The 26,705-nt window shown below is 32.0% G+C and overlaps 1 protein-coding gene across 2 annotated transcripts in view; it reads left to right on the top strand.

Moving 5' to 3' along the window:
• LOC148624284 (chromatin-remodeling ATPase INO80-like) overlaps positions 1 to 26,705 on the top strand; it is a 46,669-nt gene that overhangs the window by 7,174 nt on the left and 12,790 nt on the right. For both annotated transcript variants that reach the window (XM_088566942.1, XM_088566943.1), the window contains exons 2-25: positions 699 to 856; positions 1,351 to 1,451; positions 2,556 to 2,623; positions 3,405 to 3,536; positions 4,683 to 4,815; positions 5,302 to 5,357; positions 5,891 to 6,031; positions 7,184 to 7,237; positions 7,712 to 7,915; positions 9,986 to 10,181; positions 12,896 to 12,963; positions 13,290 to 13,326; positions 13,746 to 13,840; positions 14,452 to 14,565; positions 15,230 to 15,325; positions 15,729 to 15,931; positions 16,218 to 16,302; positions 20,032 to 20,149; positions 20,317 to 20,402; positions 20,778 to 20,942; positions 23,659 to 23,758; positions 24,158 to 24,262; positions 24,765 to 24,858; positions 26,156 to 26,233. In XM_088566942.1, the coding sequence (XP_088423068.1) occupies positions 714 to 856; positions 1,351 to 1,451; positions 2,556 to 2,623; positions 3,405 to 3,536; positions 4,683 to 4,815; positions 5,302 to 5,357; positions 5,891 to 6,031; positions 7,184 to 7,237; positions 7,712 to 7,915; positions 9,986 to 10,181; positions 12,896 to 12,963; positions 13,290 to 13,326; positions 13,746 to 13,840; positions 14,452 to 14,565; positions 15,230 to 15,325; positions 15,729 to 15,931; positions 16,218 to 16,302; positions 20,032 to 20,149; positions 20,317 to 20,402; positions 20,778 to 20,942; positions 23,659 to 23,758; positions 24,158 to 24,262; positions 24,765 to 24,858; positions 26,156 to 26,233 (2,672 nt within the window). In that variant the 5' untranslated portion in view covers positions 699 to 713. The remainder of the gene's footprint in view (positions 1 to 698; positions 857 to 1,350; positions 1,452 to 2,555; positions 2,624 to 3,404; positions 3,537 to 4,682; positions 4,816 to 5,301; positions 5,358 to 5,890; positions 6,032 to 7,183; positions 7,238 to 7,711; positions 7,916 to 9,985; positions 10,182 to 12,895; positions 12,964 to 13,289; positions 13,327 to 13,745; positions 13,841 to 14,451; positions 14,566 to 15,229; positions 15,326 to 15,728; positions 15,932 to 16,217; positions 16,303 to 20,031; positions 20,150 to 20,316; positions 20,403 to 20,777; positions 20,943 to 23,658; positions 23,759 to 24,157; positions 24,263 to 24,764; positions 24,859 to 26,155; positions 26,234 to 26,705) is intronic.

The raw sequence follows: 26,705 nt of genomic DNA, 5'->3' as shown, positions 1-26,705 counted from the left end.
ATTACATATATGAATTTAAAGTACACATTCTCAGCTTTATTTTGACTACTTTTAATCATAATACACACAAATAATGCACTTACAATGCATATGTCTAGGTTCAGTGTGTTTTTGGTACTACATAGGGGGATGGCCATTTGACCTGGAAGTGGTTAGTGAGACCTGTAGTGTCTTTTACAGAGTTATCTCCCGTAATTTTGAATTCTACAGTACATTCTTTATGATTATCCCCTAAGAACAAGGGATTTATATGGAAAGCCACATGTTAATTTCTGTTTTCTTTGACATTTTAAACATATATAAAAAATGTAAATATGTAGGCTTTTCAACCATAAATCGCATTTTGCATGATTCTTATCTGGAGTGCTACTTAAATGAAAGTATATCAGGATATCTTTGAAATTGTACCACATATTTTCATTCTTCTAAAAGATGATTAGTATTGAATTTTAACCTGACCTGTTTGGGAATTAATGACAAATTAGTGATTTCATGTATTTCATTGAAAATTAAGAAGTTGTTTGACCACTTTCATTCTGATAAGAATCGTATGCTGCTTTAAACTTAAAATCACAATCTTAATTAAAAAATATTTTAAGCTTGAATGACCTGTTTTTACTTGCCCTAACTGTTCAGGGTTCAACTTTTGCAGGTACATCCAGCTGCACCCTGTAAAGCATTTTATATTTTACTTTTAGGATAATTAATAAGTGATGCTGCAGCATAACACATCTTTAGAACACAACTATGGTCAACTTGCCAAGCCTCTGCATATTCAACAAGTAGAGCATGCACTAAGATTGGAACCATTCCTCAATTATGTTGAGCATGTCATCAACAAACCTCCAGAAAACAGGTACTTTATATGTAAACTAAGTTTGTCCTATGAGATTTTTATGAATGTATCTTCATCTTTTAATGCTTTGTAGTGTAAGTTAAGTTTAGAGATAAAGGTTGATGAAATTTTTTTTGGTGCAGGTAGATCAGGTATTTGATGTTCTCTCAAAACACAAAAATATAAATAGTGTAATATTGTTTTGTACTCATGAATACTGATAAATTCAATTTGTGATCTGACAGTAAATCATGGAAATATGTATTTGAATGTTTATATCCTTTATTTATAGAACTTTGAAATTAGTTTTTGGTGTTAAAGAATCATGACATACTGAACTGAATTCCAGAAGAACAAAATTATCAAATATGATCATAGATTTAAATAGATGTATGTATGTATGTAACAAAATACAATTTCATTTCTAAAATTGCTTGTAGGTGTGTTTTTTTTTTTAAGCAAGCTTCAACATCTGTAAAATGTCTATTATTTCTTTTTTGTGTGTATTTGTGTAGTGAATGTGAAAGCACAGATAGTGAATATAATGTGCTTCGACCAATGTCAAAGGACAGTGAAGGTGGTAAAGTACTCAATGGAGTCACAATAACTAAAGCAGGTATGATTAATATGGGGAGTGTGTGACAGAACAAAGTTAAATATCAGGTATCGTATATACTCACCTTTAAGTTGGATTTTTGAGACTGAATTTTTAACTGCTGGGAAAGGTTCTGACTTACAGACGAGATCTAGCTTGTGAACTAAAATTTTCAGCTTGAAAATGTCAAAGCTTGATAATTGATGTGAACGTGACACCTAACACTGAACAGCCAGACGGCCATTGTTTACCCTAATGTTAAATTGTCAGTGAGAGGAAAACTGTCTTCATCTTCTACCTGTTACCTTTTACAGCTAAAACATGATGCAGTAAAAGAACATTTACTGTTTAGTCTCTATATTTTGCCACAATAATGGCCTTTTATGACTTAATTTGTATTTCCCACTCATCCATTTTGTGGTATGTTTTTTTCCTGTGTACACTCATATGACCAAAAACCCAAAGATGTAATAGAAACATGACCCAATAACGTACCATAATTTGTGACAAAAGTGATCAATATTTTATTTGGTTATGACAATTCTTTTTATGAATTTCTTTTTTCTTAAGATAAAATCTCTTAACTTACTGAAAAATGGCTGTATTAAAACAATTCACATGGCTTGTCAAGAATTTAATTACTTGCAAAAAAAAAAAAAAAAGAAGAACAAAGCATTGTGTAGTCTCAAGAACTTCTTTTAATTAAATGATTTTATAAAAATGGATGAAAAGTATATAAACTAATACATTTAATTTTTGGTTAAAAAAGACAACTGTGCAACTAGTTGCATGAAACAATCAAACTTAGCATTCATAATTGGCTATCATTTTGAAAGATAGAAGTGATTGATTTTATTCTACAGGAAAACAATGTTCAGGAATACTTTAATAATGATCACTTATATGTAGTGAATATAATATGGGTGAACTGTATAAGGTAGCATTGTCTTTTTAGAAAAAAAAATCAATACCCAGTCTATCATTAACAACAAAAGGCTGCATTGTATTAGAAGATGCATTTTGAAACCTATAGTTATAAAGAAAGAACAATTTTGATTTCCATTATGATAAGTCTAATTGACTTGATTTTGTAATGGCCAAGAACATATTGTCTCTTTATTGTAGAACGAAAAGCAGACAAGACAAGGTTGTACAACTTTAGTAGAGTGAAGAAATCAAGGAGATGGCTGAGAGTGAGTTCTGCTAACCCACTACTGTGATATTATAATCCCTTGTGATCCCTAGGTATCAAATGTTTGCCATAGAAACAACTGAAACAAGTGTGCAGCATTCCACATTGGAATGATTTGATGGGTTATTGTCATAAATGCTTAGGAATGAGCAAGCATTTACTTCAACTTTCTGTAAATTACTTATTTCTTGACCAGTTTTTAATGGGGTCTTGTATAATTGTGGTTATTTGATATACTGAATCTGATTGTGATTTAACATTTTTAATTGTGTGTCCTTTTTATGCACCACCTTAGAAGTGGCAAGGTATTATTTTTTACCCTCCAAAAAGTTGCTTGTCCATCTATCTGTCTATCTTCTCCTGACAGTTTCCAGATGATAACTTGTGAAGGGATTAAGGAATTTTTTTGAAACTTTGCACAGTTGTTTATTAAACTAAAGTGTACATCACATTGCTTAAGTTAAATTTCATCAAAATAAAAAAAAGTAGTTATTAAAAATTTTGCCATCCCCCTTTTTCACCATTGCATGTTGGGGTATCACTTATTGTTCTAATAATGCCTTATTTTTTCTGATTGTTTACATTGAGGTCCAAGTGGTCTAAGATTAAACATTTGATTTCAACAAAAATTGAATTCAATATCACAAATATAACTTTGTATTTAGATTTTCCTTTGGGTTCTTTTTAACTGGTCAAAATCACACTCCAAAATTGAAAGTTGTTTAATTTCATGAAACACTTAAAGTTCAAGAAATTACCGTTTCTTGTTTATTTTTCTTCAGAACATACTGTTAAGTGATAGTTCATCAGATGAAGATGAAGAAAAACCAATTACAAATGAAGATTTACAAACTATGCTTAAAATCCATAAGTACCAGAGGAAACACCAGATGCTGTTTTATCAGGATAATGAGGTGGGTACTGACTATCTGTAAATTGATATCCCTTTAAAGGGGTTCTAATTAGTGGGTGTCTCAGTGTTAAAAATTTTGAATATGTGTGATTTTTTATGATAGAATTTCATAGGGCCATTCTTTAACATTTTTTTTAAATTTCTTTTTTCAGCTGGAATGTGTTTAAAAGGACATTTCCCCCTCTAATCCCAATCACTTGGTCTGAGGTCCAGGATCCTCAGATTCAACACATTATCAAAGACTAGTTTTCCTTAATTAAAACTTGGGAAACATCAGGACTTTCCAAAAGTTATTTTTTACCTCTGTTTAAAAGAGAAAGATGAGCTGGGAAGATATTTTTGTTCTTGTGTTTCAAGCTATGAAATCTGAAAGCTAATCAAATGTATATTTTCATTGACAAATTACCGGTACTAAGACTTATTGTATCGAAATATTGCTGCTCGGACGTTAAACCCCAACAAACAAACAATCTTATTGTATCAAAGTGTCAAATTAAGATTTCACAAAACCTAGAAAATCAGTATCAGTACCATTGCAGTATTGTGGTCATTATTGATTTAAATTATTAATATGATAAAAAGAACTTGGATAAGAATAAGAATGAATAATTTAATTTCAGAAGAAACATGTTTTCTGATTGGGTAAGAAAATTTGTTTCTATCATCTCATGAACAAAATTTTGTTTGACTGTGACATCATTAACTTTATGATCTACGTGTTAAATTAAATTATAAGGAATGATTGTTCTGTTTTCAGTCTCTTCAAAGTAAGCTCAATGCATGTGGTGCACCACATGATTAAGGTTATTTCTTCATAGACAAAAAATATATAACAGTCATTCCTGAAAAGCTTATATTTTGCTAAATTTGTGATGGTTCTTGTTTTACAATAGAAATCATTGTGTCCAACTTTGAGTCAACCAAACAGACAAGTAATGTAAAGGTTTCATTCTGAGTCACAACGATTTTGAAATGTCACATCCATCTGTATGCTACTGCATGTGTTTGGTAACATTTCGTGGTAGTGTATTCAAACAGAATTTATCACCTTGCCTGAAATGCATGGTACATTGTGTTTACAAAATATTCTTTGAAATGAACTGTATTAATATCATTTAATCCCCTTATGGTTGACTCACTTTTATAGCATCACCAACACCAGTACTACAGCACAGGTTTGTTGTCAAACTACGACAAATATCACGAACACCAAAAACAATTCCTTGGACCTAAGAAAAAGATAGCAAAGGAACAGAGGAAGCAAGAAAAGAAATTAAAAGGTATTAATATTTAAGTTTAGTATTGTCAATATTCTGATTCATGACATAAAAGTGTATCAGAATATATTGCCGTAAAGTTTGTTGACTTCACATAGGTTGGACAGAGATTTAGTTACCTTATTTAAAATGTGAAGAGAAGTGTTGTCACACATAAGTTAGCATATGTATTAACTGTTGTCTTGCTGAAAAATATATAATTAAGGGTATTTTATATTGTAGTGGTAACAGACAAGATGTCCAGTTGTTATGAATGTAAATGTATTTTCTAAGACTTGGTGATTTAAGTTCTCTATCTTAATTGTCATGTCTTTAGTAGACAGCATAGAGATTACTTGTGCCAATAGAAAGCATAACATTCAAAATGTGCCCATAGAAAAGGGCATTTTATTAAACTGAAATGAGAAAATTTGTAATACTTAATATTGAAAGGGAAGAAGCCTTCACTCACACCTTTGGTTTTTAATCCTCTTTTTTTACCATTTTCAGTGAAGCTGAAGAAATTGAAAAAAGAAAGATTGTCTCCAGATTCTAGCCAAGAGGATGTAAGTAACCGTATATCAGTTATGTTTGAAACAAATAAGTGTTTAAATTATTAAGATATATGGATGTAGAAAATCAATACTATTCAGAAACATATTACATGTAACACATACTTTTAAGGCAAGACAGAAAGTAAGAGGGTTTTGTGGATTTTCGAATTGTTTACTTTCCATTGATTTTTGGTTACCTGTGATGAATTGTCATCTTCTATATTATCATTTTTTTATTTTCACATTATTTGTTTTATTTTCAACATACTGAATCTGTTTATACTGTCAAGTCTTAATTTCTGTCTTGTGAAATGTGAATAAAGATGTCTTTTTCACTTTTTTAATTACATGTAGTAAAAACAGTGTAGTACATTTTAATTGTATCACCTGATCAATATACTTGTTGGTTTAAGGACGGTTTTGCTTCTCTCTTCATGTTCTTTTTTCCTAGTGAGTGTTAAACTACATACATATTTGATTAGAAACAGATCTTTACACAGATATATGGTTCCAGTCATCTGTTATTTTTTTTGTTTTACCTTCAGGAAATTGATCCTTCAATCCTAGAGGCCATTTTAGCTCATCGAAGAAATGAGGCCAGGGGAGAAAAGAAGTTAACACCTGAACAGGCTGATGTCAAAAGAAAAAAAATATGGATAACAATAGCAAAGAAAGAGATACCAAAAGTATATCTTCAGAATTGCTAGTTTTTTTTGTTTTTGTTTTTTGTTTTTTTTTAAATATTAAATGAAATAGGTAACCTGGTCCCAGCACCACAAAACTTGCAAACTATAGTCTGAGAAGTTGTTAACTGTTTATGACATTATTGATTTCCAAGACCTTGATTGGAGTAATCATATTCTCAGACTTTTTTTTTTTTTACTTTTGTGGCGCCTGGGCCTGGACTACATGTATCAGCAAAGAAAAACTTAACAATTATGGAACATTTAATTGATGGAAATCAATAAAAAGTTTTCTGGTTCATTTTGGTGAATTTTGTCTGTCGATCTGTCATTCAGACTCTTCACGATAACTCCAAAAATTCTGTCACCAGTTTTCTGAAAACTTTAGTGGATTGTTTTTTCTATTGATATGAGATTCCTTTTGATTTTTTTGAATTTCTTTATTATGAGCTATGGGAGTTTAATCTTACAGAAAGGAATGATTTTCTGTTTTTGGACTATAACTCAGAGACAGTTGCATGAATGAAACTTTGATAATTATATATTTCCATGTATATTGATGTTAGCTAACTTCTGATTTTTATAAACTTCTGATTATATGTTTTGGAGTAATATATCTTTTTTTTCATAAAAAAGGTGGGTTATTCACATATTTGCACAATTACTTCCAACACCCTTCAGCACTTTTCATGAAACTTCAATGATTTTTTTATATACCATTGTATAACTGTATCATGCTATCAGCATTGTTGTTGTCTACATTATTAGTAGACATTTCATGTCAGAACAATAACTAGAGTATAAGTTAATGGATCTCTTTGAATTGTGTCAGTGTGCCATACCACCAAAGGAAGGCTGGGATTGATTTTTTTGGGTTGTGACTTGAACAATTTTGAATGAAGGTCTAGAAAGAGGCTTTGAACAAGCATTTTTTTGTGGTTTAAATAATCTGTCTATATAAGTGAATGCATTGCTATGAAATTATACTAGGAAGCATTTTATTGACTATGAATTACTGGTGTCTACAAAGTATAAAGCTAAATGTACTCTTATATTGTAAAGAAGTAACATTTTCTCTGCAAGAAAAAAATCATTTTTTAAAGTAAAAATCGGTTTTGCATTTTGTAGAATATTATGTATATGTTTTAATTCTAGGCTCAAAAACAAAAGGCTGCTGCTAGAAAAGAAGTCTTGCAATCTTTGAAAAAGGTATGTTGTGTGATCCTTGAAGATATTAAATAAGTTTTATTCAACAAAAATATCTGCTTGTTTTCAGATCTATATAAACTGCCTCTGCCTATGCATTTGAGGCATTAAATTTTATTATGTCTATTCTTGTGTACATATAGATGATTTTTTTATCAGATTTCCAACCAAGTAATTTGTGGATGATATAATATTTTTGACTGGTACTGGTATACTTTTTTGTAAAATATAAATTTGAACATCAGTTCTGAAATGTTTTGATTCCTTGTTATTGTTGACTAGTTACCCAGTTTACAAGAGTTAATGTGTTGATGTGAAATTTATAGCCATTAAGAATTGGTGATAGACTGTTTTTTTTGTCTCATTATCAAATTTTAATTTCTTAGAAGCTTAATATATTAATTTGGATTTCATGTTTTCAATTCAGTTTTGTTAGTTTAAAATTCTTGTGTATTTTAATACATTTCTTTATCATAGGTGTCCCAGCAGTGTATGAGAGAAGTTAGAAAAGCAGCTATACAGTCACAAAAAACAATGAAGGAACAGCAGTCCAGAGCTAGAAGGATAACCAGGGAAATGGTAACTTATTGGAAAAGATTTGAAAAAGTGGAGAAAGAACACAGAAAGAGAGCAGAAAAGGAAGCATTAGAACAGAGAAAAATGGACCTTGAGCTAAGGGAGGTTAGCAGAATATAGTACATTGACATTTTATATTTTTGACTTACTAGGATAAAATCAAATTATTAGTCCCTTTCCAGTTTTAGCTGAACAAGACTTTAGGTTTGCAATCCGTCCGTCTGTCAGTCAGGAAAAAAATTGAAGTTTTCGGTACTTTCTTTCTAAATGCTTGCAGTTGTTGAGCTGATTTTTGGTATGTGAGTCAACCTTGATGAGTGACAGATCAAGTTTACGTTTCATTTTCTACACAGATTTTTATCCGAGTTATGGCCCTTGAACTTGGAAAAATTTATCAGAATTGAGTCTACCCTTATGAGTTACAGATCAATTTTATGTTTTGCTCTGCTTTGCTGATTTTTGTCTGAGTTATGGCCCTTCAACTTTTAAAAATTTGCTGGAATTTAAGTTTTCCACACATTTTTAGCTCACCTGGCTGAAGGCCATGTGAGCTATTGCCATCACTTTTCATATGTTGTCGTTCGTCATGGTCGTTTGTCGTCGTTGTTAACAATTTTTCAAAACTCTTCTCCTTTGAAACTACTTGACCAATTGGAACCAAAATTGGTATGAATGTTCCTTGAGGTATCCTGTATAGAACTGATGTGGGGATTTTTGATCTGTCGAAAAACATGGCCACCGTTACTAAAAATAGAACATAGGGGTCAGACAATAGTTTTTGCATATATATCCAAAACGGTTGGGTTTAGCCCATTCTGAAAGGAGCAAAAGTGTTCAGCATAATGAGATCTATTTGCGGTCGTATTTTCATTTTAATCTATTAAGCCATGTTGGAGTTATTGCCCCTTGTCAAATTTTTTTCCTATTTTAAATGTTATTTCTTTCAAAAATCTTCTCCTCTGACACTATTTTACCAATTGAAAGAAAACTTGGTATAAGTGATCCTTGAGGTATCCTGCATAGAATTGAAGTGGGGTTTTTTGATCCGTCGAAAAACATGGCCACTGTTACTAAAAATAGACCATAGGGGTCAGACAGTAGTTTTTCGCATATATCTCCAAAACCGATAGGTTTAGCCAAATTCTTTCAGTAGCGGAAATGATCCTTATTTTTAGGACTACAAAAGTCTTTGGGCATAAAATTTGTCAGACGCTTTCTTATAAGAGTTACTGCCCTTGACAGGGTTTTTCTTTTTTTTTTTTAACAGTTTTCAGCCTATGTTTTGAAAACTATGATAGATTTAGACTTTCATTTACTGAAAAGATCTTTATGATAAGTCCTATCAAAGTTTTCTTGAGTCAAAATTGTTGGACAGCTTCTTGTTTAATTTATTAAAAATTCAACCAGGTGAGTGATGCAGGCTTATGGGAGCCTCTAAATGCTTGCAGATATTGAGTTGATTTTTGGTATGTGAGTCTACCCTGATGAGTTACAGATCAAACGTAGGTTTTGTTCTGCTTGCTGATTTTTGTCCTAGTTATGGCCCTTGAATTTAACGAAATTTATGTTTTCAGCACTTTTTTTTCTAATTGCTTGCATATATTGAGCTGACCTTGATGAGTTACAGATCAAGTTTACATTTCTTCCTGCTTTGCTGATTTTTTTTTCCAAAGTTACCAACTTTCAGTTTTATGCGCTATACCAAAATTGCAGTTTTACACGCTTTTTTCTTAAGAAAACCTGTTAACATTATCTCATTGTGACAATATGTTAATATAATAAAAGATTGGGTAATTATTTATATAGATTGGTATGGAATTTGTAACCTGATCTGTCCAATTGTCTGTACATAAAACTTTGCAAATCTGCATCTGTTAAATGGATTTGAACATCTTTCTTGTCATTTTCCTTATCCCTTCTTCTGTTCAAAATCAAGGTCATTTCCTCAGTTTGTCATTTATACTTGATAAATCAAGGTAGAATTTGGGTCAGTGATAGAAACAGCCGTTAGGGGACTATGTATTGTTTTGCAATATCCTCAGAATGCTTGTTTTTTATATATTTTACTACATGTTTTTTATGAAAAAATCGTATGTATGGCTTACTTTATTATTTCGATATATGGACATGTGAATGTATATCATAAAAACACCTATTTCCATTCTTTGATTGTAGGCTAGAAGACAACAAAGAAAACTTAATTTCTTGATTACACAAACTGAGTTGTATGCTCACTTCATGGCTAAGAAAATGACAGGGGAATCAGAGGAAAGACAAGATGAAATTCTCCGTCAGTTAGACGAAACACGTCCATCAGGGCAGGTGGCAGTCAGTGGTGGAGTACTTACAGATTCAGCTTGTGATGACTATGGTAAGACAATCTAAGTTTAAGGTTTGAACCACAATATGTTATTATTGTATATATTGTTTCTTTTTTTGCTATTTTCATTAAACCGAATGCAGTGAAATTACAGTGGGTGTAATGTTTATGAATGTTCCATCTGTCTGTCATCACTATGTTGTCAGCTGGATTTAGCTTACACCATCACCATTCATTGAAGTGACCACATCCGTTATATTTTTTTTCTTATTTAACTTGCACTGGTTTTCTCCAATAAAAACTAGTAATCTTTTATACATGACTTTTGAGCTATATCGATCTTAAGCTTTTTTTGTGAATACATCATGTATATAACAACATATCATATCTATATTTCTAACCTTCTGTAGAAAACTTATCACTTAGTGTATAGAAGTCTCTCTGAAACGGCCCCCATGTCCAATGGCCGCCTGTCTTATGCGACTACATTTCAATTGCATTAATTTATAGTGCAAATTTACACCTTATAAAGGGTCACCTCTCTGACATGACCAGCAGCCACAACTTTAAACAAAAAACGAAGATCTAGCCTCTCTTATCTGGCCCTGTTCCATCATCTGTTTATAAACCTTAGGTGTCAGTGGAGGTCAAGTTGAGTGTTTTCCCCTCTTTTTAAATAAAGATATTCAATTTAGTGTCCCTTAGATCAGGTGTACGAAATTGTAAACATGTCAAGCGTGGGCACCTAAGTGTGATATTAGTCTGATTAATTAATCATAATAACGATTGGTAATTTTACTTTTTTTAGTCTGTTTGCAATTAGTTTGTTAGCAAATGCGTTATGACATACTGTAAGTTGGCATAAATTTGCATATTAATGGACCGATAACCCTGGAATGCTCAATCTGATAAATATATGTTACAACATGTCTTTTATAGTTTGTTTATGTATTATAATGGTTCTAGAATTGTGTATTCCGATTAGCATAGATTTTATTTAACATTTGTCATATTCATTCATAAAATTGATAGCAGCATGGATCAAGTACAGTTGAACCTCGATGTGTTGAAATCAAAAGAGTTGAAATTTCGGATAACTCTAATTAATTTCAAAATCCAAGCAAAACTCCCTTTACTCCAATACAAATTTGCCTTGGATGATTCAAACTTAATTGAATCGAAATCTCAGATAACTCAAGGTTTTCAGTCAGTCCCCTCGATAGTACTACGAGGTTAATATACTCTGTTGTCTCAAAGTCAACTATTAAGTCGGAAAACTGATTGCTTTATTACAAGCCATGATCAAAGTGTGTTTTTAACGATTAGTGTGGCTTTTGAAATTATTTATTGACACTTTTAATGGTTTATCCAAAATAGTGAGTGCAATGAAAAGAAATGAGCTTTTTTTTATAACATGTCAGAATTCACACTAACAGTGATATCAGATATTTTGATAAAAATAAAAAAAATTACAGATGAATTGTATTTGTAGATGTATCTGAATATTTAATTTAACATCAAACAGACCATAGTAATTAAGTGTATTCCAACGACTACATTCATTTTGCTAGTGAATGTAAAATATTACTGTGTAATGTAAAGCACGTGGTTCGACTATATTCTGGTTGTGAGTTGTACAAAGCAGAATGTCATGAGCTTATGACATTTTCGATGTACAAAAAATAAAAAGTAAATTTCCCTGAAACACTTGGTGCAGTTAAGTATTTAAAACATGATAAACAACACACAAAAATATTGTCCGATATGAAATGCAAATTATCTCAAAAAAAGCATGTAAAGTGAAGAACATGTACATGTAGAAACGCAACAATGATGTAAATGCAGTCACAATTATCGACCAAACTATTTCCGAATTATACTCGACCTCGGATGACTCGAACATTGGATAACTCAAACATTTTTGTCTGGACCGTTGGACTTCAACTTAACGAGGTTTGACTGTATCCTCGTCAATTGATCGCCGATTTAATTGACAGCTTTCATTTTCCAAAGATTACCCTCAAATTACCAATGAATGTTATCAAATGAATGTACTATGGGGAAAACCTTGGGTTTGAAAGTTCAAAGGTCTACAAAACAAATGTTCGAAGTAGACAATAAATTCCAACTGACTTCCAGTTAGTTAGAAAAATATGGCAAATAAACAAAAAAATAGTTTTGGATTACAGTATGGGTGGCCACATAAGAGACTTCTGTAGCTATTTTGTTACGACTGAATAAAGCTCTTTGAAATGAAAGATTCTTAACTTTTTTTAAAAAAAGATTAGGTGTTGTTTTTACGATTTTGTATATAAATCTCATGTTGTTATAGAATTCTTGCTAAATTTACAAGAAGTGAAAAAAGCAAGATTGTAGAAGTTCTGTTATATTAAGGAGGATATTTTAATGGAATATCAATAACAGGATAAGATAAATATTGACCTTAATGAACTGGAGTAGACAAAGGGATAAACTAGTTTTGCTCATTTCTTCATGGGGTACAAATTCAGTAAATGAACTCCCTGAACAAAATAGGTAAATACCTTAGGCTATTCCAGTAAATGAACTCCCTGAACAAAGTAGGTAAATACCTTAAGCTATTCCAGTAAATGAACTCCCTGAACAAAATAGGTAAATACCTTAGGCTATTCCAGTAAATGAACTCCCTGAACAAAATAGATAAATACCTTAGGCTATTCCAATTGAATTAAAGAAAAGCAATGCACAATTTTTAGTAATACTTCAGAGTTTTTTTCTTGTTACAGACAGTGAGAGAATGAAAGAGGTTGCTTTGAGAAATGCTGAAGATGCTTATGTTAAACATAAAGTTAAGGTATGTATATATATATATATATATATATATAAATCTGTCATTCAGATTATTCATTTCAAAGCCACAATTCTTTCAACATAGCACTTAAGTTGCAAGAATATTGCTTAAATTAAATAATGTAATGTTTATCTTTGCATGTGTTAATTTTTGTGGATACTGTCAAGTGAACATAATCGCAAATATCAATTTTCATAATTTTTTTTTAAATGATAAGAACTAAGTTTTAAAAATCAGTTTTGCAAGTACTATTTTTCAGGCTAATCTGTCCATCTCGAAAATAGGGAAAATTAGGTCAATGTGTAAGTTATTAATTTTTGCTTTTACAGAATTCATCATTTAAAGCAGAACCTGATGCAGATAGTAGTAAGTATTTTTATAAAATTGAAAAGTATCATATAAAGACTAACTAGAATTGATTAACTCCTTAATGAAGCTTTGAAAACCTTATTTATGCTAAGTTGTTTTCACATACCTGTTTGTACCAAACACTTAAAATTATATTTTTCATGACCAAAATTTTACCTTTTCTACATAGAGGAGGGTTGAATGACAAATACTTTTTATTTTTGACTACATTATAGTTGATTACCTAAAATTTGTTTTTGCATCATATCTCTAACAAATTTTATTTCCTTCTTTCTTAAGATTTTTTAAGATTATACAGGATATTACATCTTCAGTAATTGATGAGATAGCACTGTAGTTCCCCTATCCAGGGCCCCTTGATCTTTTGTCTTTAAGAGTTCTCTGTGGAAGCATTTTAGCTGAAATGTGTATTTCAGTGGAGTCCTCCTTTGCCAATCCATCCATCAGTACAGATGCTGACAGACCACAACCAAGCATATTTGAAGGAACTTTAAAACCATACCAGCTAAAGGTATATATTGATAAGTACTATTTTTAAAAAAAAAGATAGCTGACACATTTTCTCGCATTGTTCATTCCAAATCCGATTTGGATTTTATTTTGGTAAACTGTGTATTTCATATATCAGTTATTTAACTGGTTCAACAAGTAACTAATTCCAATTATTCAATATATAAAAGATTATTCATACATGTAATTTAAATATTCTGGACACCAATACCCCTTATGGAGCCTTGTGTTTCATGGTTGCTACCACATTTGTCCAATGAAATGAGAGGTTGTAAAGCATCATAGGTGTCATGCCAAAGCAAACTCATTACCCACTAAGTCGGAAAAAAAACAAACTTGTCACAGTGTTTTTTTTTTAATGATAGTACTAGTGTAAACCAAGATATTAGTTATATATGTAATGATTATATCTTGAAATATTTCTCTAAAGTAATGTTACAATAAATCAGATAGATTAAACACAAATAAATTTTATTAACTTTAAAAATAATTGTTTACTGACATTTTGTACATGTATATATTAGCATTATATGTATTATCCAGTTGATGGGGTAATTCTGAGATCAGATGTACTGTTGAAATTTCTGATATAGAATAGATTTATATTGACAGGGTATGAACTGGCTTGCTAATCTGTATGACCAAGGCATCAATGGTATATTGGCAGATGAGATGGGTTTAGGAAAGACTGTTCAAAGCATAGCCTTATTAGGCCATTTAGCAGAGGTAGACATGTTTTTTTATCATTTCTCATTCTCAGTGCAAATTAAGTCATTACAATTGTAAATAAGTACACCTGTATGTAGAAATACAAGTTATAAAACATCCCCGTTGAAATTCCCCCACATATGTACGGTATACAAGTTGTTATAAAACATCTCCCTAAAAATTTTCCCACATATGTACGGTATACAAGTTGTTATAAAACATCACTGTTGAAATTCCCCCACATATGTACGATATACAAGTTGTTATAAAACATCCCCGTTGAAATTCCCCCACATATGTACGGTATACAAGTTGTTATAAAACATCTCCCTAAAAATTTTCCCACATATGTACGGTATACAAGTTGTTATAAAACATCACCGTTGAAATTCCCCCACATATGTAGGGTATACAAGTTGTTATAAAACATCGCCCTTGAAATTTCCCCACATATGTACGGTATACAAGTTGTTATAAAACATCGCCCTTGAAATTCCCCCACATATGTACGGTATACATTTTAAGTTTAGAATTTAAGAAATATTGTAACTATTCCTACTATTTTAATTTTGATGGTGTATACACATGTGCAGTATTGTTGTATAAAGCATGTTAGCCTTTCATAAAAAAAAATTCATCCAATGCTATAGATGTAAAAAGACAGTATGGTTTTATATTTCAGGGTCAAGGGATATGGGGTCCATTTCTGGTCATAGCTCCAGCATCAACGCTACACAATTGGCAACAAGAAGTCACTAGGTTCTGTCCTAGATTCAAGGTTAGTAAACAAAATAAACTTAGTTTTAATCTATGTGGATGCTATATGTATTAATTCAGTTACAGAAACATGAGAATGTATACCATTTTCCCAATGACTAAACGTTTTCCTGCTGACCTTTTAAATACATTACTTATTACAATCTTAAAAAAATATAGTCCTTTTTACAATACTATTTTATTTATTTTTATGCCTCTACCTCTAGATGTCAAGACAGTTACTGCTGTCTGTACATAGTGTATGTTTGTCACAAAAATCTCTGCAACCATTCATTAGAATGTGCTAAGTAGTTCAATACCTATTTATTTTTTCTTTAAATTGAAGAGTTAGCAGGGAGATCTGTGTCCTATTGATATATTTTTTCAATTTTTGTATTTTGATGATCTACAAACTCTTCTGGTAGGTTGTGCCATATTGGGGTAATTCTCAGGATAGAAGAATTTTACGTAAATTTTGGGACTCACAAAATTTGCATCAAGAAGAAGCATCATTTCATGTTGTGATCACAAGTTACCAGCTGGTCATACAAGATGTCAAATATTTCCAGAGAATTAAATGGCAATACATGGTACTCGATGAAGCACAGGCTATTAAAAGTAGTAGTAGGTCAGTAAATACATTCCCTTCTAATACAGTATTGTTGCATGGAAGGCTGTATATCTATCTCTTACATTTAATAAAAAGTTTCACGATATTATAACTTTGGGATCTTACTTTTTCATATCACATCTCATTTTTTAACACCACCCTGATTAGGAACATATACTTCGTTTAAATATTAGTGTTTTTTAAGCAATCAAAAGTGATGCATTTTGAGTTTCATCTTTGTTGTCTGTATTAAGCATCAGAGGAAATTATGCATTGAAAAGAATGATATTAATTTGGTTAACAGTGTTCGATGGAAGATACTGCTTGGTTTCAACTGTAGAAACAGACTTTTACTGACAGGCACACCTATACAGAACAGTATGGCTGAGGTAATTATTACTAACAGACACACCCATACAGAACAGTATGGCTGAGGTTATTATTACTGCAGTCACACCCATAAAGAGCAATATGGCTGAGGTATTTATTACTAACAGACACACCCATACAGAACAGTATGGCTGAGGTTATTATTACTGCTGTCACACCCATAAAGAGCAATATGGCTGAGGTATATATTAATGACAGTCACACCCATACAGAGCAGTATGGCTGAGGTATTTATTACTGACAGTGACCCCATACAGAGCAGTATGGCTGAGGTATTTATTACTGACATTCACACCCATAAAGAGCAGTGTGGCTGAGGTATTTATTTCTGACAGTCACACCGTACAGAAAAGTGTGATTGGGGTAGTTTTTACTCACTCACAGTCATATCCATACTCAGCAGAAGGGCTGAGGTATTTATTTCTGACAGTCACACCCATACAGAACAGTATGGCCAGGGTAATTATTACTGACAAGCACAATCATACAGAACAGTATAACTGACATAGTTATCACTGTTATGCTGACCCATACAGAATAGTATGTCTGACATAATTATTACTGTTTGGGCCACCCATACAGAATAGTACGTCCACAATAATTAAACCCCACGCAACAAAGTTGCGAAGGGTATAATGTTTTTGACCTGTCCATCTGTCAGTCCATCATCAGTTTTCCTTTTTCTAAATGCTTGCAGATATTGACATGATATTTGGTATATAAGTTCACCATGATAAGTTACAGATCAAGTTTAACTTTTGTTCTGTTTCGATGATTTTTATCGAAATTACGGGCCTTGAACTTAGCAAAATTCACAGAAAAAAAAGTTTCCTGGACCTTTTTTCTAAACACTTGCAGATATTGGAATGATTTTTGGTATCTAAGTTCACCATGATATGTTACAGGTCAAGTTTACGTTTCTTTTTGCTCTGATCATTTTTACCGAAATTACGGGCCTTGAACTTAGCAAAATTCACTGTAAAAAAAGTTTTCCGAACTTTTTTTCTAAACACTTGCAGATATTGACATGATTTTTAATACAGGAATTCAACATGATAAGTTACAGGACAAGTTTGTAGTTGATTTCTCTCAGATGATTTTTACCAAAATTACGGGGCCTTGAACTTAGATAAATTCACAGAAATAACTGTTTTTCAGACTTTTTTTTCTAAAGGCTTGCAGATTTTGACATGATTTGTGGTATATAAGTTCACCATAAGTTACTGGTCAAGTGTACATTTTGTTCCGCTATGATGATATTTACTTTGGATTAACTAAAACTCAAAGAAATCACAGTCTGGAGTTTGAAACTACCATTCTGAGTAACAGAATTTAGTTAGAAGATAAAGGTCTAAAGCCTAAAAAACACTCTTATTCCTCTTTTTATTGGGGTCCTTCTACATGTATTTCTCTTACAAACAAATTTACTTGAGTATCCAACATGGAGATGCGTGGGATTAGCACACTCACTAAGGTTCTTTAATTATTACTGTGAGGCCCACCCATACAGAACAGAATGGCTGTCATAACTATTACTGTTAGGCACATCCATACAGAACAGAATGGCTGTGGTAATTATTACTGATGGGCACACCCATGCAGAATAGTATGGTGGAGATAATTATTTCTGACAGTCACACTCATACAGAACTGTGTGGTTGATGTTATTAGAAACACCTACATATTGAGTGCTTCAATTTGTTATCTGAACCAGGATTTTCTCCAGGATTTAGAAAGCTTTAGTATTTAAAGTGAGAAAATGGGTACCATTTTAATGGTATATTTTTTGAAATAGTATTTACATCTGACATAAGATATTTCAGTATCATAAGTTATTTACTGCACTGTGTACAGACATGAAATAAAACTTAAATGTACATTGTATGTGAATAAAACACGCTATTTTTTTCCACTGTCCTGCAAGCATGTTTTCCAGACAATCCAAATAGCATACCTGAGATTTAATTAACAAAGGAACTCACCAACCTTTAAGAATAGAAAAAAAAATAGAAATCCCTTTGCACTCTTGTATTTTAATCGGGGACATACATCCCTGGTATAATTTTAAATGTCTTTAATATTAAAAAATGCAGTTTTCTGCATGGATACCCTTTGTAAAAGGATGGCCATTCAGAAAACACAAAAAATTACATGTAGCACAGTGTAGCTATACAACAAATGTAGATCTGAACTGCCTTAACATGCACCAGTGCTACATGCATTGGACAGATATAGGAGAGTTCGTCAATCTCATTAGTGATGTCATATTCACTAATTTGCATATCATTAAGTGTCAAATTGGTTGGCAAATAAACAACTAAAGAAACAATTGTCAATTTCATGATTAGAATCTCAATTTTCAAAACTTAACAACTTTGTAATTTTAAATCCAATTTTGGTTCTGTAAGTGTTTCATTTAGATAAAATAATTCATATTCTGTTTATCAAATTATAACGCTTTTACTTGAAAAGTAAATTTTTAATGATATTTATTTGTATACCTCTATTTTCATATAAAATTATAATTAAGATCTTATGCTTATATAGTCTAATTACTGAATATTTATTTTAAAATTCTATGGATGAAAGAATTTTATCTGCAATTTTGGGAACCTAAAGAATTTTTTAATTATCTTAAAAAATGAAAAAGTTATGATGATTTAAAGCTAATGCCCATGCCACTAAATGATTTTTTGCCAACCAAAACCAAATCACAGGTAAGTGATGACATCACGAAGAACTCTCCTATGAATATTTTCAAATAGGTATTTCCCCTGCTGCCTCATGAGATTCTATTTATATCACAATTTCAACTGTGCTTTTGGGATCCAGACTGAGTTATTGCCAAATTATGTCATTATTTCACAGTTTAGTATTGGTCCCTGAGGAGTCCATTGATAGCATAAAGGATATTTTCAAGATCATAAATAAATGCCGACTTTCAACTACAAAATATAATGACATGGGCATTAGCTTTAAATCATCATAACTTTTTCATTTTTTAAGATAATTAAAAAATTTACTTCAGGTTAACTTTGTATCACAATGACATAATGAGTTATTTATCATTTATTTTTGCACATCAAATTGTAGTGTCCAAATTACCCACATTTGGTTTACACTCCAATTTGATGTGCAAAAATAAATGATAAATAACTTATTATGTCATTGTGATACAAAGTTAACCTGAAGTAAAGGAATTTTCTAGGCATTTGAACTTTCTAAACCTTAAAGTCACGCTTGTGTGGTCAAGTTATCGACATACCTCCATGTGCCTGATTAGTATAGTTGGCAAATTAGGTGATTGTTTACACCAAATTTTGACACTTGTTGAGAGTTATTAGCTTGGGGTAATAAAATTGTCACTTTCGCCACTTGAACCAATTTTGGGCTTACATCCCTTAATGATTCTCGTACTTTCAAAGATTTCAGGTGACGAAATGAGACTAAATTATTTTCGTCATTCTGAAGTCTTTCGTCAATGATGAAAATGACCAACGCTAGAAAAATCACTGCTGAACAACCATATGGTCCTACTTATGAATGTCTGTGATTTGTCAAACCCTCATTGCTGATTTGTTTATTTACAAAAACTTCTAGAAAAGGAATCAAGTTATTCACTATTAGTCATTACCAAGGCTGAGTGTTATTTATTACTTTATTTTTAGTCCTCTAAGAGCAACCTGTGTAAAATAATGTATATATGTATATGTTGAAATAACTTTCAGCTGTGGGCTTTGCTGCATTTCATTATGCCAACAATGTTTGATTCACATGAAGAGTTTACAGAGTGGTTCTCCAAAGATATAGAAAGTCATGCAGAAAAACAATCCGGTATTGATGAAAGTAAGTGTTTTCTTGGACTTATTGCAGACTCAGTTGTATTCAACATTGTGGACTGTGTAGATTTGTGTAGAATAAACTTTGAACTGTTGCTTTTAAATTTGGGTTCCTCTATGAAGTTGTAATATAACATTTTTTTTAAATTAAATTTTTGCTCTCCTTTTTTCCAGACCAGTTGACGAGACTGAGAATGATACTTCAACCATTCATGTTAAGGAGAGTGAAGAAAGATGTAGAAAATGAACTGTCTGACAAGGTTGGTATCATCTTTGTTATGAGATTTCAAGGTTAGCCCCTTAGTGACTTGATCAGATCACCAGGATGAATTCTGCTCTTTTTAAATTTAGTTGTATATTGTATACACTTCATTATTATGATATATTTTTTTTTTGCAAACCAAAAACAGATCTGCTGTGCATCTGTTAAATTAAACAGGAAGCTCTGTAAAATATGCAAATTTCATCATACAAATGGCATTTCTAGAAATTATCAGTCATTTGGAGATCATTGAATGAAGAATTGTTAGTGATAAAACCAAATTGTGAAGTTTTCTGAAATAACCCATTGAAAAAAAATCCTCAATTCACGTAGAAATATGTCAGAATGTGTAAAGACAATACTTTATCAATAGATTGAGATTTTGGTTTACTGTCCACTGACAACAAGACAGAAGATGTTATACCAAGGAATAAAGAACAAAATTTCTATAGAAGACTTACTGAATGGTTCCTCCTCATCCTCCTCAGCTCAGAACACAGCCAGTAGTCTGATGAATTTAGTCATGCAGTTCAGAAAGGTATATGTTTGTCGCATACATATTAAAGGATTAGAAAATTGTCAATGCAAAGTTACCCAACTAGCTATAAATAAGAAGATGCAGTGTTTTGCCATTTTATATGTTTGTCGCATACATATTAAAGGATTAGAAAATTGTCAATGCAAAGTTACCCAACTAGCTATAAATAAGAAGATGCAGTGTTTTGCCATTTGGGAGCACATGGAAAATTATTTCAATAGGAACTGTTTAACTAATGTTACAATCTTTGTATTTCATGCTATTAACATTGCAATGCTATCATGGTTCTGGATGCTCTAAAATGTCATCTTTTCAAGATTGTGCTCTTTTTCTAGGTGGATAAATGATAATATACATGTATAAAAGGCTATGCATTACATTTTAAATGGCAAAAACATTTATTTCTATCTGTTCTCGACATTTTGTAAATTTCATGTTCATTGTCTGAATATAGCTGAAATATTGCTGCTCGGACGTTAAACCCCAACAAACAAACAAACATAAAAAAAAAGAGTTTTATTACCAAAATTTTTTTGTTGCATGATGTAACACTCAGAACAATGTTTATCAATTTAGTTCGAAGATCAGAATTGATATAGCAGTCGCCAGAGCCTTTAGATTTGTAAAGCCTGATAGCATCTGCAATTATCTTACACTACCACAGTGAAATAGCCCCACTGGCATACCCCATTTATGTTATTTACGCCAATAAACAAACTCAATAAACAACTTTTACTGCAAACTTAATATGCTGATTTATTAGGATTGTACATTTGTATTAACAACGATTCAATTAAAAATAGTTGACCTCCAATTTCTTATCAGTACTTGTTAATTCCTATGCAATCAGTCGTTCACTGTTGATATATTCAAGTTGTCTATTTATTTTTAGACGCAAAATATAGATAGATATGAACACCCTGCGGGACTTTAAATAGTTGGAATGCTGAAGCTGCCTTCTGATATTTCGTGCTGGCCCTGTGGGGTTCAAATATATTTACAAAATGGGGCAGTGGATTTGATCAAGAATATTATGTAAAGAAATGGGTTCCATACTATCATTTTTTGTGCTACTTTTTTTTCATTTTTTTTTTTTTTTTTGCTAAATGTTATACAAAAGAGTAGCCAGGGAGGTGCTATGGGTGCGATCGCACCCCCTCTTGAATTGAAAAAAAAACCGCAACTTTGATTTACATCTTAGCCTGTAATTAAAGAGAAATCATACCGGATAACCAAGTAAAATTGCTTATCAGTGATCAGTTCTGACCCCCCTTCAGAAAACCAGGCTACAGCACTGTAGCATAATCGCTGAAACCATCACTCACTCTGTCATGTATTTTTATTACGGTTACCACCTTATGACATCCGAAGCCCGGAGATGACAAATATAAAAATAAAATTTTGCTTAGACAATGGCATAGGAATTTTGATAATGCATTTATTTGGAATGGAATCAATCTGTAGTCTGCTTCTTTTAATAATCCTTCTATTGGGCTATTTTGGCCATGTGTAAAGATAATGGAGCTCCAGGGCTCCCGGCCTTAAGTGCATGACTAGAATTTTCTGCACCGTATGTAATTGTTCAAATTGTATTCTTAGACTTTGGGGTTTATGTTAATGTACGTGCGTCTGGAACTAGATGCCTAAGAAACTAACCACTTTAAATGACATACAGATGTCTATGTGATAACTTGTAGCAATTGAGCTATAAAGGTTATCAGCTGAGGAATGTAGCTAGTTGAGAGGGACAGTGTATCTAAGGACATGATTTATTTCAGTGACTGTGGCAGCTTAAGTTTGAATGATTTGACAGACAGTTTCGACCTGGAGGTCGATAAAGTGAAATTTGACTTGAAAATATTTAGAAGCCAGGAAAGACCAATTAGTAGTTTGTAGTTCAATTAGGCAGTATGTTGGAGAGTTTTGTGTTCATTCATCTAGGTGTTCCATGTAAACCGACATGGAACCTGAATATTACGCAAACTGACACACTGTTACAATGCATTATGAAATTAGTGTGTGTTTTTTGTAATGTCCTTCATAATCAGAATGCAATTTGACGATTATTTGAGGCGTAACAATTCAAACAATCGATATAAATTGATTCTGTACATTTGTACTTTGATTCAAAAGGCAGTGAACATTGACCAATCAAAAATAAAGTTGGATCTGAAGAATGAGAATATATCATATTGTGTAACTTGTTAGAATGAAAACCAGAAACAAGAGGAATAGGGATCCTTTTCTCTATTCAGTACAGCTTGCCTTTCTATATTCTTATCAAAAAAATTCTTAATCACATAGCATATTGGCCTGTACATCTATGTGTATGCCTGTATGTTTGTATGGATTATTAAACTATTATGGAGTTTATCAATCGGATATGATTGTGACTGAATATTTGACATCCCAATTTCTATGTGAATATTTGGCATCCCATTTTCTATGTTAATATTTGACATCCCAATTTCTATGTGAACAATTGACATCCTTATTTCTGTGTGAATAATTGACATCCCATTTTCTACTTGAATATTTGACATCCCAATTTCTATGTGATTATTTGACATCCCATTTTCTATGTGAATATTTGACATCCCAATTTCTATGTGAAAATGTGTTCATTTTATTTGAGAATTGATATGAAAGGGATATTAGAAGTATGTTACTACTAACATATCCTTAGTTGTTTATGTTTTGCTTTGGTGTGTTTCAGGTATGCAACCATTCAGAACTATTTGAAAGAAGAGAAGTAAAGTCCCCTTTTTCAATGAGAAGGGAACCATTGACTATTCCCAAACTTGTGTATAGACAGTGTAAGTAAATAAAATACTTTTTTCCTCAACTAACTTTAATTCATAAAACTCTGTGTTTTTTTCCCTTCCTTATTGTGATTTAAGCCGTTCATTTAAAGTTTTGAACAGTTTTCATATATCCAGAAGGTAATAACTTTGATTTCTTCAAAAATTGAGGGTTTTTGGTTCTGACATGCTGAATCAAACAGTGTATTTAGATTCTTAATTTTAGATACGTATTCAAGTTTGTCCAATTATGTTCAAATGAAACTTCATTTGAAGTCAACATAAAACTGATGGGATTCTTTGTTTTGCAGTTGCTATGTCAATTTTGATGATCCTCAATTTTTTTTGAAAAAAAAATATTTATGTGAATATGAAGTAACAATATTCAAATGACGTTGAGGTGATATCTTTCAGGTGTACAGGATCTGAATGTATCTAGTAAACAGAGAATTCTGTACAGCATGTTTTATGTGTTTTCTGCTGAAAACATCCACCAGTCTTTGTGTTCACAATGCTCATGTAAGTTACATTACTCTAGATAATTGAAAATAAAAACTATATGAAGACATGATCAGTCTACCTATACAAAACCATAAATAATCACTATGCATTTTGTTTAAACCTCTGTTTTGCTTTTGAGTAAACATATCTTAAATGTTGTGTAATACCCAAGTTTAAGATGACTACTTCATTTGAACTTCCTCTGTTTCCTCTTAATTTGATAAGATGTTTGTAGTAACTGATTAACCAGTTAACAAGATTGTATACCATTGAAACAAAAGTGCAAAAGTAGCATTGTGTTTCAAAATTGCACAGGGTTAATGACCTCTTGAATTATCTACCACCAGTGGGACTAAGGTGGATACTTATTTACTGACATTTCTATCTGTATGAAACATTTTTCGTTTCTAACAGATAAAAATCAAAATTTATCTTTTCATCAATTTTATCCTCATTATTTCTGATATTTTTCTTTGTTAAATAAAAAAAAGACTTTTTGAACTTGTTGCAATGATTTCAGGTGCTGATGTAAATAACCTGTTCTCATTTACAAGATTTGTTGACATATCCCCTAAAGAACTCCACAGTTATATGTTTGGAGGTCTTCTTGTCAGGTAAGATTCAATACGAAACTTAAGATACAAGTACAATAGATAGAATTGATAATGTGTATGTTCTGACCAGCTTGTAGTCAAACCTTAGTGACTCTATCTTCACCAACAATACATGTCCTGACCAGCTTGTAATCAAACCGTAGTGACTCTTATCTTCACCAACAATACATGTCCTGACCAGCTTGTAATCAAACCGTAGTGACTCTAATCTTCACCAACAATACATGTCCTGACCAGCTTGTAATCAAACCGTAGTGACTATCTTCACCAACAATACATGTCCTGACCAGCTTGTAATCAAACCGTAGTGACTATCTTCACCAACAATACATGTCCTGACCAGCTTGTAATCAAACCGTAGTAACTCTATCTTCACCAACAATACATGTCCTGACCAGCTAGTAATCAAACCTTAGTGACTCTATCTTCACCAACAATACATGTCCTGACCAGCTTGTAATCAAACTGTAGTGACTCTATCTTCACCAACAATACATGTCCTGACCAGCTTGTAATCAAACTGTAGTGACTCTATCTTCACCAACAATACATGTCCTGACCAGCTTGTAATCAAACTGTAGTGACTCTATCTTCACCAACAATACATGTCCTGACCAGCTTGTAATCAAACTGTAGTGACTCTATCTTCACCAACAATACATGTCCTGACCAGCTTGTAATCAAACTGTAGTGACTCTATCTTCACCAACAATACATGTCCTGACCAGCTTGTAGTCACATTGTAGTGACTCTATCTTCACCAACAATACATGTCCTGACCAGCTTGTAATCACATTGTAGTGACTCTATCTTCACCAACAATACATGTCCTGACCAGCTTGTAATCACATTGTAGTGACTCTATCTTCACCAACAATACATGTCCTGACCAGCTTGTAATCACATTGTAGTGACTCTATCTTCACCAACAATACATGTCCTGACCAGCTTGTAATCACATTGTAGTGACTCTATCTTCACCAACAATACATGTCCTGACCAGCTTGTAATCAAACTGTAGTGACTCTATCTTCACCAACAATACATGTCCTGACCAGCTTGTAATCAAATTGTAGTGACTCTATCTTCACCAACATCAAATTTAATTGTGTCTAGTTTAAGATTGTTTAATGTTTTGATGGGAAATGATTTTTGTTATTTCTTTGTGTAAGTACTTTTAGTGGGTTTTTTTGTTTTTGTTTTTTTTTTGTTGCAAGATGTGACAAAACTTAAAATCTTTAAGTATGGGTGTATTAACATGCACATGTAATAACATTTTTTATATGTCCATTTGTAGGTGGCTAGGTATTTTTCTAATGATGAAAATGGCCTATAGCATACATCATCATAGAACTTGGTACAATGAAGAACCAGGGTGGGTATAGTGTGTTCTGGACATTTTTTGTAGAAAAGGTCATAATATTAGGTTACTTTTATATATATTTAATATTTCACAATCTGCATATGAATAATGAAATCAATTACAACTGTCAAAGGCTTCCTATCTAAGAGCTAATTCAGAATTTTACATTGATGAGAGTTCAATTTTTCTGTATTAAGATTTTTTACATGCAATTGATATGATGTATTATATTTGCAAATTCCAGTGGATATTTGTATAGACATTTGTCCATCAGTTGTGGTCTCTTTTCTTTCACTGTGACTTTGAGACAAAACACTCACTTAAAAACGTTTACGCGATGATTTAATGGCTGAGAGGTTATCTAATTGAAATCAATTATTTAAATACACACATTTAACACATACGATGACAAAAATTTACAAATTTAATCCAACTTCTATACGGGGGAGGTTAAACGGAACAGCCATTATTTTGGCTACGCCTA

The sequence above is a fragment of the Perna viridis genome, chromosome 2 (genome assembly GCF_037379345.1).
Source record: "Perna viridis isolate PV_CMFRI_1.1 ecotype Kerala chromosome 2, ASM3737934v1, whole genome shotgun sequence".
NCBI lineage: Eukaryota > Metazoa > Mollusca > Bivalvia > Mytilida > Mytilidae > Perna > Perna viridis.
Note: the sequence above shows the minus strand (reverse complement) of the source record. Positions and strands in the feature narration are given on the sequence as shown.